Source organism: Canis lupus, chromosome 6 (genome assembly GCF_003254725.2).
Source record: "Canis lupus dingo isolate Sandy chromosome 6, ASM325472v2, whole genome shotgun sequence".
NCBI lineage: Eukaryota > Metazoa > Chordata > Mammalia > Carnivora > Canidae > Canis > Canis lupus.
In genome coordinates this window covers 42759222-42774466 of record NC_064248.1, presented here as the reverse complement: position 1 = coordinate 42774466, position 15245 = coordinate 42759222, and the positions used below count along the sequence as shown (strand labels likewise).

The following is a 15245-nucleotide window of genomic DNA, read 5'->3' as shown; positions in this document are numbered from 1 at the left end:
GGGCGTCCGCCTTCGGCCCAGGGCGTGACCCCGGGGTCCCGGGATCGAGCCTCGCCTGGGGCTCCCCGCGGGGGGGCCCTGCTTCCGACTCTGCCTGGGTCTCTGCGTCTCTGCGTCTCTCATGGATAAGTAAATACAATCTTTAAAATAACTAAATGGCTAGAAGTGCTCCTGCCGAGGCCGCAGCCCCGGGAGGCCGCACGGGGGTGAGGCCGCCGCTTGCGCATCTCCCCGGGGCGCCGCCGCTCGCAGCCCTCGAGGCACAGCGGCAGGATTCGGGAATCGGGGAGGCGGCGACTTCCCGCACCTGTTCGCCCCCCGCCCCGACCCCGCGGAGTCCCCCCCCCCCCCCACCGCGGGTGGGCGGCGAGGGGCGCTCACCGTTCCAGGGCCCGGCGGCCACCCGCACGGCCGGGGCTGCTCGGCTCCGCCCGGTCCTGCCTCCCCGCGCTGCGCTCCGGCTGCTCCTGCACCGCAAAGCACACTCCATGGGGCCGTGGACGGGGACGGGGACTGGGACGGGGCCGGGGCCCGGGACGGGGCCGTGGACGGGGCCCGGGGCCGTGGACGGGGACGGGGACTGGGACTGGGACGGGGCCGTGGACGGGGCCCGGGACGGGGCCGTGGACGGGGATGGGGCCCGGGACGGGGACGGGGCCAGGAGGGTCCTCGGGCCTGCCGCCCGCACCCTGGGCCTGCCGACTCCTTGCTCCAACCTCCTGGCTGTGTGCTCGGGCCTGGCGGGGGGCGGCCACTGTGGGGGGCCACGGGGGGGGGGTGGTGACGGCCTGGCTGGGAGGGGGCGGCCTGGCTGGGGGGTCCGGCCTGGGGGAGGCGGCCACTGGCAGGGGGTGGCGGCCTGGCGGGAGGGGGGCGGCCACGGGGGGGGGGGGGGCGGCCACTGGAGGGGGCCACCTGGTTGGCGGGGGCTGGCTCAGGGGGACCCGCCTGGCGGGAGGAGGGGGAGGACGGCCAGCCGCTGCAGAGGCTGCGGCCCTGGCCCCGCTTCTCTCCTCCCGATATTTAAAAATTTAGTTTACAGATAAGAGAATATGTTTCCCCTTTATTTCTTTCCTTAGTGTCAAATTACCTGAAGCTCCACTGGAGCTAAATGAACAGATTTAGGCAGATAATTTTAAATCCATCAATCTGACTGCTCTTCGTAGAGCTCTACAAGCTTCTCCAAAGAAATGCATTCAACTATGAATTAAAACAGGGTGTAGGGACTATTTAGAGCCTTAAATTATTGTTTATATGTCCCTTTTTAACACAGAAAAATTACACTACCTCACTGAAGGGCCTGACACCACCCAGCGTGTATTTTCTTTTTCTGTTTTTTTTTTTTTTTAATCCTTTCTGTAAACAGAAAAGGTGCTTTTCTCACCATTATAAACACTGCCGGCATAAGCATCGTTGTACAGATAGCTTCTTCCACATTTTGAATTACTTCCTTAGGAAATGTCTAGGTCAAAGGTTGTGAACATGTTTGCGTGATGATACATATTGCCAAACTGCCTTCCGCAAACGTTGGAAGAATTACACAGCCGCCAACAATGTGGGCAGTGCAACTTGACCACACCTTCCTCCGCATCAGGAATCATCCTTGAAAATGTTTTTGTTAATTTAAAAAGGGGGGAGGTGGCATCTTGTGGGTAATTAGCATTTCCTCTGTTATTAAAGAAGATAAACATTTCCCCATGTGCTTATTTATTGGCTATGTTTCCTAGTTCATATTCCATATTCTAGTTCATGCCCTTTACAGCTTTGGAGGGTTTCAGTATTTCCTGATTGATAAAATTGATCATTTGTTGATTGCTCATTGTGCCACGTGCTTCTCATACAGCCTCGTCTGTTCCTCCTCGCCATCCTGGCATGTTGTACCCATTTGAATGCCCATTTTAATCAACTGAGGCTCAGAATTTCGGCAACGTGACAAGGTCACAGTAAGTGGCAGAACTGGGATTGGACCTTTACCCGTATGCTTGTGTTCTTAACCACAATTTTACTGCTCCTCTGTGCACTTGCCAGAGCACTTTGTACAATAAATATCTCTATTGAATGTTATTTGTTCTTAACATTTTTCAACTTGTCTGCCTTTAAAAAAAGTGGCTGCGGTTTTTTTGTAAATATTAGTTAAAATGTTGATGTTATAGAAGAGATGACAATGGCCAAGAAACATGAAAATGAGTGGAATGTCACAAATCGTCAGAGAAATATAGCTCAAAACAATGAGATACCAGTTTCACTTATCATTCCAGCAAAGTTGGAAAGAAAAAGAAAAAAATTCCCCAAGGGTGGGCTCAGGGGAACACATCTCTTTTCCCATGTGCAGCTGGGGCATGACACCAACTTGCTCAGGGCCAGTTTATCAGAATTTTCACTCTGTGCCTCTTGAACCATTGACCGCACTGCTAGGTTTTTATTGTACGGAAAGAATCAAGAACGGCTGAAAGCCTGCATATAAAACAATGTTACCAAAGCAACGTTTATAATATCAAAGAACCAGAAAAAAACTAAATGTCCACCAGCAAGGGATTGGTTAAGTGAATTGGCATAATGAAATACAATGCAGTCCTTAAAAATGAAGCTGTAGGTTTATTCTATGACATTGTTAAGATGCCCACAGTAGAATACCAAATGAAAAAAAAATCATAATAGGATCCCATTTTTGCAAACACGTGTCTGCAGAGAAGATTGTACAGATATACTCTAATGTATTAGCTAGAATTTTTTCTCCATGAAATGTTCTTCTTTGTACTTTTCTCTATCTTCTGACTTATTTTTGCAATAAGAATAAATTATTTTTATAATTTAAAAAATAAAGGCTTTCCCTCCGTGTTTCCTTTGATCACTTCTCACTTTGAGGGCTACAGGGGTAACCCTGCCCTTCACATATAAGGCAGATTTACATGAGCAGAATGTAGGCGGGTGCCCTCCTCCTGAAACTGGGATCTAATGTCCCCTAACATTTGTCCTGGGCAAGTCTCCTCACCTTCCAACTCCTCTCTCCAAGTCTTTGCAAACTGTGAAGCTCTGAACCAACAGAACTAGTATTGTTTACTGCTTATTATAATTTTGTCACTATCATTTTAGATGTAAGGGTTTTTAATCCCAGTACTTGCAGCTCATTCATAATGAAATAATCTCAAGGTGTGGCTCCCCCAGACCGGCAGTACTGGCATCACCTGGGAGCTTGTTAGAAATGCAGACTCGTAGGCTTACCTCAGACCCACTGAATCAAAGCCTGTGTACAGTAAGATTTGCACACGATTCCAAGGCATACTGCAGTTGCAGAAGGTCTGATCTAGAGCAGATACCTCAGGCGAGTGTCTCTGAGCACCAAGAGTGGGAAGTATTAGCTTCCCAGCAGCTGTCGCCAGCACTAACATGCAAGGTGTCAGGTAGTATAAGAGCTAGGTGATCGCAATGATGCCAGTTTCAGAGCCACGCTCAAGGAGCACTGGTTATGGTCAGAGAGCCAACAGAATGAATGAACTGAACTGAGCAGGACTGGGCTGCTGGCCATGACCTGGAATCAGAGGACAACCTCATGGCCATTTAATCAGATTAGTCTGTGTTATTGTTGTTTGTTGGGTTTGGGTGGGGGGGTTTTGGTGGTTGTTTTTTTAGGCAGTTTAAATTTAGAATCAGTTCTTGAGCTCCGTGGGAGCCTCACTTTGTGGGATTCTTGGCTAAGAGTCATCAGATATTTAACTGCAGCATTCCTAGGGTGATGGGAAGGTACAACCTGGGGTAGAAGGTGGTGGGGCCATCATGTGCCACTCTCCCTTTCTCCTCTCAGAACTTGTCCATCCCTCCCTTGGGAGCATAGATGTGAAGGAAGGGGTCTGTTGCTGCCCCAAAGGGCAGCCGGTGTTCCTTCAGAATCCACAGGGCTGCCCAGAGCTGCCTTTAGAATTGCAGTTCCACGGGGAGGGACTCAAATCAGTTCAGCATTCCCACCCCACCTCTGAGGCACCATCACATCCTGCCTGGAGTTCCTGTGCCTGACTCTTCACCTACCTGTCTCCTTCTTATCCCTCCCTCCCAACTCAGTTCAAATCTTACCTGCCCTGACCATGTCTCCCAAGTGACTTGGCCCTCCCACAGTGAGTGACTTTTGGTCACATGCCATTACTTAATAGTCACAAAAGCTAACACCCAGGTAGTGTGCTTACTATAAGCCAGGCCCCGTTTCAAGCACTCTACCTATGTTAACTCGACACGATAACAACATAACAATTTCTAACAAGCTGCCAGGTGATAGCAATGCTCTTGGTCTGGGGACCACACTTGAGATGATTTCATTACAAATTTATTGGAAGTGCTGGGAACAAAAATCTGTGAGTCTAAAATGATAATGGCAAAATTATAAGGAAAATCAAACAAGAATAATTCTGTTGGTTTAGAACTTTACAGTTTGCAAGGACTTTTTGCAGAAGAGGGGTTGGAAGCTTAGGCAAGTATTATCTTTAATTTATGCAGGAGGAAACTGAGAGACGTTACGTAACTTGCCCAAGGTCACAAAGCTGATGAGTGACAGAGCCAGTACTCAGACCCAGTTCAGCTCCAGAGTCACAGGAATGTATTATGTTCAGTGCATTGTGCTTTTTAACATTCTGTAATTACACATTAATTTTATTTGTTCATCATATGTGTCCCTCACAGAAATGTAAGCATCTTGAGGGCAGGTGATTTGTCTGCTTTGTTTGTTTTACACCAATACCTAGAAAAATGCCTACCATTTACCAATAAATACTTGAATGAATGAATAATCCTAGCAGTGGATTCTCTTTCTGGAGCCACTTATCATAAAGTTATAGAGTTCTCATTATTGTGCAACAGCTGCTGGCAAACCTGGGACCCAGTCAAGAAAAGCAAACCCAGACCCAAGAGAGCTGCTGGGTGGAAGGCTAGGCTCACTCCCCGGGCTCCCTCATACTACCCACAAGCTAATTCAAGTTCACAACTTGGGAAGCATTGAAACTGTTAAATCCTCAAGGGCTCAGAGGTTACTATCCTGAGCATTCATGCTAGACCAGGTGTTTAGTCAAATATTTGGGATACAAGGATAAGTACAAAGGCACAAGGACAAGTGAGACCCAGTGCTCTGGGGACACAGACGTCTGAGCAAAGAATTCTGCCCAGGGTGGGGGACTGTGTGTCAAAGTTATATAAATGGCCTAACTCGAAAGCTGAGCCATGAATGAAATTTTGCTGGAAGGGTTAAGTGTTTTGAAGGGGCAAACACACCATTTTGGCAGGGCTAGTATTTACATGATTATCAACATCTTGTTCTTAACTGTGACAAAAATCTATTCAGATTTTGAGTATCAGCCACAGGTTGTGACTTCAGATACTGTCTGGAAAAATAAAAAGGAGTCACCTTAAGGTAATTATCCAGATTATTCAGTTTCTCAGAATTTTAATTTCATCTGAAATGTTCTGATACTTAAGGCTACAAAAACAAAAAGCATAGAAAGACAGTAGTGATTGATTTGAATTCCTAATCTTGCATATGTGGACAATCCAAAAGAATTTAACTTGAGAGTAGGAAAATGCAGAGTGGGCCCATGGGAAATAGTTCTTCCCATAGAGTGTGTTATTTTTTACGTAGAAGAGGGAATAGACTATTAATAAAAATTATTTCTCCCAGGCACAATCCCAAAAATGTTGCTGATGAACCACTGAAGAAATAGCTTTTCAGTGGTTCATCAGTTTAAACTGCATTGTTACATCTTAAACTAGTAAGATATTTCAAACACCAACACTTCAAATTGCTTCTAATTTGTAAAAGCTGCTTCTATTTTAAATTGTATGATTCATGGGACTTTGGAAAGTTAAATTTTCATGAAATATTAAAATAGAATTCATGATTTCATGAATTAGGATTCCATAAATGCATCAAAAACATTTTTCCTGGCATAAAAGTAGGCTGTAGGTTGCTGTATTACCTCATTTGAGGGTGGAGAGGTTGTGGATGCCAAGTCATCCGGGATGATTGGAGAACTCACGGGAAGAGAGACGGCTGACGTACATTTGCCCTTATTAATTTTCTCTTTAACATCTTCAAGTAGCATCTCCAACTTGAAGATTTCACCTTCCACTTCTCTAATAGACATAAACAGGCATCGTATTGGGTATGCAGTCAACATTCTAATTAGTAGCAACAGTTTGTGAATATAGCATTGATCTATATTATTAATGTGGTTTGGCTTCAGACAGGAAGGATAATGGACACCCGCCCTGACACGCATCCTGTTTATAGTCTCACTCCAAAGGCCTGGGCTCTAATCCTTATTTCATTATTCATTAGCTGTGTATCCTTGGGGAAAATCACTTAATCTTACTATGCCTCCAATGTCTCAACTATAACATGGGATAACAATACTCTGCCCATCTGGATCTAATTATTTTGAGGTCCCTTACAGTTTTAAGTGCTATGATTCTATGGAAATAATGATTTATATCAAATGAAAAGAGGAAGAACATGAAATATCTGAATAATCTGATTAAAAGCTTGATCTATAGGCATATGTACATATATGTACATGTATATGTATATGTATATGTATAAATATACACATAAATATAAATACCTAATTTCCCCGAGCCACTACATTTACAAAAATTTACCTCATATTAATCCACAAAGAAAAATCTCAACAAATTCCAAAACATTAAAAATTATACCACTGCTTTCTCACTAAGATCAGGAAAAGACACCACTCCTTTTCAACATTGTACTGGAAGTCCTATCTAATGTAATAAGACAAGAAAAGAAAATGTAAGGTACACAGATTGGAAAGGAAGAAATAAAAGTGTCTTTGTTCACAGATGAAAATCCAAAAGAACTGAAAAACTAGAACTAACAGGCAACTATAGTGAGGTTGCAGGATACAAGGTTAATATATAAAAGTGAATCATTTAGCTATATATTATGAATGAACAAGTGGAATTTCAAATTAAAAATATCATTTACATTAAGATCCAAAAAAATGAAATACTTAGGTATAAATTTAACAAAATATGTACAAGCTCTATATAAGGAAAACTATAAAACTCTGATGAATGAAATCAAATAACTAAATAAATGGAGAGATATTCCATGTTTGTGGATAGGAAGATTCAATATTGTCAAGATGTCAGTGCTTCCCAACTCAATCTGTAGATTCAATGCAACCCTCATCAAAATCTTGGCTAGTTCTTTTGTGGATATTGACAAAATGACTCTAAAGTCTATATGAAGAAACAAAAGACTCAGAATAGCCAACACAATATTGAAAGACAAGAACAAAGTTGGAGGACTGATTACCCAACTTCGAGACCTACTATAAAGCCACAATAATCAAGGCAGTGTGGTATTGGCAAAAGACCATACAAATAGATCAATCAGTGGAACAGAATAGAGAACCCAGAAACAGACCCACGTAATTATAGTCACCCTATCTTTGACAAAAGAGCAAAGGCAGTGCAATGGAGAAAAGACAGTCTTTTCCACAAATGGTGCTGGAACAATTGGATAGCCATGTGCAAAAAAATGAATCTAGACACAGACCTTATACCCTTCATAAAAATTAACTCAAAATGCATTACAGACCTAATGTAAAATGCAAAAGTGTAAAACTCCTAGAAGATGACATAGTAGAATTATCTGATAATTTTGGGTATGGTGATGACTTTTGAGATACAAAATCAGACACCATCCGTGAAAGGAATAATGATAAGCGAGACTTCACTAAAATTAAAACTTCTGTTCTGTCAAGAAAATAAGAAGATAAGCCACAGAGCCAAGAGACAATATTGGCAAAAGACTGATAAAGATAAAGAACCCAAAAAAAAAAAAAAAAGATAAAGAACCATTATCAAGGACACCTGGGTGGCTTGGCGGTTGAGTGTCTGCCTTCGGCTCAGGGTGTGATCCCCAGGTCTGGGATCAGGTCCTGCATTGGGCTCCTTGCGGGGAGCCTGCTTCTCTCTCTGCCTATGTCTCTCTCTCTCTCTCTCTCTCTATCTCTCATTAATAAATAAATAAAATATTTTTTAAAAAAGAACCGTTATCCAAAATGTACAAAGAACTCTTAAAACTCAACAATAAGAAAACAACCCAATTTTAATGTGCTACAGACCTTAATAGATACCTCACCAAAGAAAATATACAGATGGGAAATAAGCCTATAAAAAGATGCTCCACACCATACATCATCAGGGAAATGCAAATTTAAACAACAATGAGATGCCACTATACATTAGTAGAATTGCTAGAATACAGGATGCTAACAACACCAAATGCTGACACGGATGTGGAACAATAGGAACTCTCATTCATTGCTGGTGGGAACTGAAAATGGTACAGCCACTTTGGAAGACAGTTTGACAGTTTCTTTCAAAACTAAATATATTCTCACCATTTCATTCAAATACTCCTTGGTATTTACCCAAAGGAGTTAAAAGTTATGTCGACACAAAAACTTGCACACAGATGTTTATAGCAGCTATATTGATACTTGTCAAAACCTGGTGGCAACCAAGATGTCCTTCAGTAAGTGAATGGATAAGTAAACTGGTACATCTAGACTGGAATATTATTCATCACTAAAAACAAATGAGTTATCAAGTCATGAAAAGACATGTAGGAACCTTAAACACATATTACTAACTGGAAGAAGCCCAATCTGAAAAGTCTACATATTGCATGATTCCAGCTGTGTGGCACACTCTGGAAAACGCAAAACTATAGCAACAGTAAAAAGATCAGTGATTGCCTCGGTTGGGGTGGGGGGAGGGATGAATAGGTGAAGTACAAAGGATTTTCAGGACAGTGAAAATTCTCTGTATGGTGCCACAAAGATGGATGCAAGTCATTATACATGTGTTCAAAACCATAGAATGTACAGCACCAACAGTAAACCCCAATGCAGACTATGGCCTTTGGATAATTATGATTTATCTGTGTAGGTTTATCAGTTGTAACAAACATACACTTTGGTGGGGGATGCTAATAATGGGAAAGGCTATGTGCATGTGTGCAGGCAGAGATATATGGGAAATCTCTCTACCTCCCTCTCAATTTTCCTGTGAAGGTAAAGATGCTCTTAAAAAATAAAGTCTAAAAAAATAAAAAATAAAAAAAAAATAAAGTCTAAAAAAATTATACCACTGACATTCTTTGATCATTGGAAAGTAATAACAAAAATATGGCAACAACAGCAATAAAAAAACTAATTGGAAATTTTAACACTCATACTAATAACTCTTGGGTTCCTAGGAAATAAAAATAAAGATTAGGGATACTCTACAAGTGAGTAATAGATGAGAAAACAACATGTAAAACCAATATAACATAGCTAGTGCAGTACTTTGAGGAAAACTTAGAGCTTAAAATGCATTTACTAGGGGGAAATGTTCAAAATAAATGATGTAAATATTCAAAACAAGAAGATAGAAAAAGAACGACAAGATAAACCGCCTTAAAGGAGAAATAAATGAAACTGAAAAGAGACCAATAAAACAAAACATTTTCTTTGAAAATATCTATAAAATAAATCAGTAAAAAGTCTGACTGAAAAGCATAAGTAATAGTAAGAATGAAAAAGGAAAGATAGGGATGTCTGGGTGACTCAGTGGTAGACTGTCTGCCTTTGGCTCAGGTCGTGATCCCCAGGTCCTGAGATCAAATCCCATATCAGGCTCCCCACATGAAGCCTGCTTCTCCCTCTGCCTATGTCTCTGTCTCTCTGTCTGTGTCTCTCAGGAATAAATAATTAAAAAAAAAAAAGAATGAGAAAAAAAACAGAAGAAAAAATTTTAATCAAATAAGATTGACCAACTCTATGCCTACACAGTTTAGAATCTAGGTGAAACGGACAAGTCTCTAAGAAAACATAAATTATTAAAATCTACTCAAAAAGAGGTAGGAAATCTGAAAAAAAAAAAAAACAGAAAAAAAAATAGAAAAGATTATTGAGAATCTATCCCCTAAAAAGGCACCAAATACAAGTAGGATTATGAGTTCTAGAAAGACTTTTAAGTAACCTTTTTGTTTTCTTTTTAAAAGATTCATTTATTTATTATTTATGATAGACACAGAGAGAGAGAGAGAGAGAGAGAGAGAGAGAGAGAGGCAGAGACACAGAAGGAGGGAGAAGCAGGCTCCATGCTGGGAGCCCGATGCGGGACTTGATCCCGGACTCCGGGACCGTGCCCTGGGCCAAAGGCAGGTGCCAAACCACTGAGCCACCCAGGGATCCCCTAAGTAACACTTATGGAACATAAAAACAAAAGGGAAAATTTCCCAAATCATTTTATTGTTAAATATTAGGGTATTTATTGATATATGTTATTATATTAATAGATTTAGGAAATAAACTAAATAGATCTCTATCTCCATTTGATTAAACATTTTCCTAAATTAAAAAAATATACTCCTAATAAACTAGGAGTAGAAGAAAACTTTCTTGATAAAGCTTATCTACTTGAAACTACAGCAAGCGTCATACTTGGAAAAAAAAAATCCCCTTAGTGTTCAGAACATGATAAGAATGATTGCTTTGCTACTATTATTTATCATCGTTTTAGAAAACCTAGCAAATAAAATACACGAGTAAAAAGAAATGTGATATATAAGAATTGGAGGGAAGAAAAGATAAAGTATAAATATTTAGGAGGGAACTGGGAGAGAGGGGAACCTATCATTATTTTCAAATGCTATGACTGTCATACCTAAAAACTAAGACAATCAACAAACAGAACAGAATTGGGTAAGGTGGCCCAGCACAAATTGAATATATGATTTTTCTTTGTTTCTTGTATAACAATTATGGAAAACATCTGTTACTCATGTTCAGAAAACCTATAAAATACCTAGGAATAAGTCTAACAAAACATACATGAACTCTACATGAAGAAAACACACTCCTGGATGGGAACACTCATCGCAAGGTTTCAACTCTTTAATCTGTAAATTCAACACAATCCTGAACAAAATTCTAGTGGAATTTCATTAAGGAAGTTCGGCGAGCTGATTATAAATTTTATGGGTAAGAAGAGTGCAAGAACAGCTAATAAAATTTAAAGAAGAAATATTTCAAAATATACACTGCACTGCAGTCATTTAAAACTGTGTGGTTAATGTGGAAATAGAAACGTAACTCAGTGGGATAGAAGAGAACCAGTCCCGTCTACCCGTGGAGAGGTTTTTTTTTTTCTTAATAGGATAAAAGTGGCTTTTCTACCCAGTGGAAAAGCCTGCTCTACTCAGGAAGCAGCAGGAGAAAGATCTCAGCATGGAAAGCTATATTCATCATCAAGTAAAAATAGGAAAATATCCTCTAATCTAGCAAGTAAACAAGAACTGAGCAGAGGACAAGGAGAGGCTGAAAATCTGAAGGAAGTAAAATGGTGGAGCAAGGCCTGAAGGTCGTGGGAAGAAATGGGTTTAAGGACCATGGCCATGTGGGTTGGAAGTGAGTGAGGAAAGAAAGAGGAAGTGAAAACATGCAGCTCTGGAGGTGGGGAAAAGACATTTTTAAAAAAGTTTATTTATCTTTTAGTTATCTCTACATCCAACGTGGGGCTTGAACTCAGACCCTGAGATCAAGAGTCACCTGTTTTTCCAACTGAGCCAGCAAGGCGCCCAGGAAAAGACATTTTTGAGGGAATTTGTGATTTTTTCTGCAAAGCAGAAGACAAGCTGATATCAGAGAGAAGTAATTGGTGGAGGCAGGGCCCCATTTCTTGGCCCCCTGGCTTCTGGTGTTAGCATGTGAAATGACCATCAGACTGCTTTCTGACAAGATGCATGTAATAAAATAACTATTTTTGCTTATTACCTTTTTTTTTCTTTTCTTTCTTTTTTTTTTTTTTTTTTGCTTATTACCTTTTAAAAGCAACAATAAGGTTTTCACAAGAGCACATAGTGGACTTAAGCAAGTAATTAGTCAGTGAATCTACAGAATTCTTTCCCTTGAAATGGCCTTTGGACTCAACACTTAGAAGGTTCTGGACAATTAATTGTATGGGTTTCTGCTCCTTGCCACATTATGCCTATGTGAGAACAAGAGGACCAGTGTCAAGCTGGGTAGCCTCACTTGCTCTGACATGGTTTTAACTCAGTTTGAGAAGAGACTGGGTCCTTCCCGTGCCCCAGTATTGAAAGCTTTTCCTGTATCTGGGATATAATTGCAGTTGAAACTCTTTTGATTTATACTGGGTCCAGCACACTGTGGGTGTAACTAGGATATAAATACGGCGTTGCATAACTTTGGTCTTACTGCACACAGAGGCCTGACTTTAAAATGACTGCTCAGACAAGTGGGATTCCTTGGAATAGAAATATCCTCCCTCTATTAGTTTTTAAATAAATAGTGAAAATATGTAGAGACCTTTCTTTCCCACAAAACAAAATAAGCCTTTGGGGTGGGGGGAAAGAAGTCAATATTAAAACCTCATCCTTGCTGTCTAATTACTCCGTGTTGAAATAACAGTAGACAGAGATGCCGTTCATCTTAAGAAAGTAAAATTGTACTTTGGGGAAAAAAACACCTCAGGACATGAATGCCAAAATATAAACCATTCAAGTAATCTGGCATCAAGAATGATTCCATGTTAAAACGCTATGAATAGAAAGGGCTGAATTTACAAGGATTAAGCCTCCTGAATGAATTCTTTTAAACCATACCAGGAAATTAAATGGAAACAATCCTAGCCTTAAGTCCTGGAATACATCTTAAAATTATTTGGGTTGGAGAGAGAGGAGCACAGGGCCAGAAAACATGGCCAGTTGGAAACTTCAGTGAGTTTGCTTCCAAGTTTCTAATGTGAATTAACTCAGAAGTCATTTTCCCTCTAAGCTTTAATATTGTCCCTTTATGGGGATCTGTGGGTCCCTCAGCCCCACATTAACCTACCTAACAATGGTGCTTTTGTGCCCACTGCCCCTCTGGAATTGTCTGTGGATGGGAAAGAGGGGGACAGAAGAACCAGCCAGGGGGAATAGAGGCAGGACATGAGGAGCTTGGAGAGAAGGCTCTCTGGGGTGAACGTGTGAGCCCTTCTAGGGTTTTCTTGTGCCGTTCCGGGTCTCAGAACCAGTTCTGACACCCAACAAAGGACAAGATTGTGGTACAAAATCTGTCCCCCAGGAGACAGCCGTTCTTCTCTAGGCCTCCATCCGGGTCAGTGCCCAGCACAGGACCTCATATGTAGCAGGAATTCTGCGCTGTGTGTCGCCAGGGGGTGACAGTGGCACTGGTGGCACACTTTTAGCTGATCCTAGATCAGGGGCTGTGCAGGCACGAAGCCAGCAGCCACATCAGAATCCCACCTGAAGGAGGTTGCCTCTGCCCCCTCCACCTCACACAGTTTAAGCCTGACCTTTCTGGATCAAAGTCACCGACAGCTGGGGATTCATGCCTGTGAACTTGCTTCAAAGTCAGATGCTTCTCCTTGTTGTCCAGAAACTCCTGCTCCAGCAGTTCAAGGTGTCCCTGTAGCTTCTCCAGGACCTGCAGCAGTGAAGTCATCAGAATCATACACATGTAAGCCTCTGCATGTGGTTGTTTCCCCCCAAAATACAAGGAGGGTGTACTCTACAATCGGTTCAAAATGAAGTCACCATCCTTCTCCTGGCAATTGTTTTGTTTCAGAGTCTGGCCTCTAAAATGCAGACAATCCGAAAAGCCACCTCCATGTTTACAACATCCTCTTAGCACACAGCCTTTTCAGCACGCTGACCTGATTTCTCTCGCAGAACCCCATCAAGGGCTTCTGAACTCCCCTAATAGGATGTCAATAATCTGCGCTTTTGCAGAACGAGTTTTAGCTTATAGAGCACTTTCCTGTGCATTATCTTAGTTAATCCACACATCAATGTTGTCAATGTTGCAAAATAGATTTTATTATCTCAGTTGCATACAGGAGGAAATCGGAGCTCTAGGAGTGATGTCTGAAGCTACGTAGACCTTAAAAGGGACTGATGTGAGAGGACGCGAGTTTAAGTCTATGGCATGTGGAGTGTGAGACGGGGAAGGGACATCAGGAAGTTTAGCCAGAGTTTCGAATGGGTCTTTGAGACATCCATACACACAGCTTTGGGCAGATGAATACTTACACCATGCAAGTTAAGGTCTGGTCTTGATGTGTAGAAGCTTCAGCAATCTGAGCACTGCCTGGGTGTGGCCCTCAGCCAAAGTATGAGAAAGAAAAGTTATATCAGGCACAACAATACCTGGTCTCAGAGATTTTATTCCAGTTGGGATAAGAGACTGGATTTGAGGATTTTGCCACGGTTCAGTAGAAGAAGTGAGACCTAAGTCAGGCTTGAAGAATGCTCAGGAGGGCCTGGACCAGGCAGTGTTCATGAACATGGAAAGCAAGAAATGACTGGCGAGATATTGCATATAACACAATGGGGTTACGGGATCAGACATTCCAGGGTTCAAGTTCAGACTCTTTCACCTAATAATTGTGTGATGTTAGTCAGCTTGAACTCTGAACTTCAGTTTTGTCATCTGAGATAAAAATAGCCTTCACCTCATACTGTGAAAATTAAATGAGTTCATGCTGAGTGCCAGGATTTCTGATTTCTAAAATCAGATTTCTGATTTTAATTCTGATTTCTAAAAATGAAAAAAAAACAAGTTTGGAAACATATTGGCCAAAGGACATAAAAAATGGCAGGTGTGGTCGATGTTTTCCATGTCCCCTACCCCCAGATTCATCCTCTGCCTTTTCTGCGAGCCAGCCGGGAGGCTGACCTTCAGTGGACCACCTCTACAGGCTCCCTCGCCCCGGCATTGGTTTCAGCCAATGGAAGGCAACAGGAGAAGAGAGAAATGCAGAAGGATGAGGGAGGGGTCTCTATGTCCCTGATGTCCTCCTGTCTGTATCAGCTACTCCTGTAGCTATAGCTACTCTCCCTGGGCTCCAAAATCTGCTCTTCCTCCTCCCCTCTGCCCCACTGTTCTTACCAGCACTGTTGTAAAATGATGCCTTAGTAAACTCTCCTCGGTTGCTCCACTGGAGTAAACCACCAGGGTCTTGTGAGGACCCTGACTGACACTGTAAATCTCACAGACAAAGCTCAGGCTTCCAACTCGGGAGGCAGAAAAAATGAGAAACCCGACTTAAAATGAGGAATTTGAAAAAGCTAATGGATCTGAATGAAGCTGTCAACATTAGACCAGTAGAATTTTCAGTGAGAGCAGGAGAACCAAGTGGAGATACCCACAAGCATTTGGAGCTGT

The 15245-nt window shown here is 41.9% G+C and overlaps 1 protein-coding gene across 11 annotated transcripts in view; it reads right to left on the bottom strand.

Moving 5' to 3' along the window:
* The window catches only part of AKNAD1 (AKNA domain containing 1), a 62912-nt gene that overhangs the window by 12715 nt on the left and 34952 nt on the right, over window positions 1-15245 (bottom strand). For 8 of the 11 annotated variants that reach the window (XR_003124174.3, XM_025417401.3, XM_025417400.3 and 5 more), the window contains exons 6-8: window positions 13375-13505; window positions 5955-6111; window positions 382-467 (exon numbers count right to left, since the gene is read on the bottom strand). Coding sequence is in view for 10 of the 11 variants with exons in the window: in XM_025417401.3 (XP_025273186.1) it covers window positions 382-467; window positions 5955-6111; window positions 13375-13505 (374 nt within the window). In the remaining variant the exon portion in view is untranslated. The remainder of the gene's footprint in view (window positions 1-381; window positions 468-5954; window positions 6112-13374; window positions 13506-15245) is intronic. The other 3 variants (XM_025417402.3, XM_025417406.3, XM_025417408.3) reach the window with 3 other exon arrangements.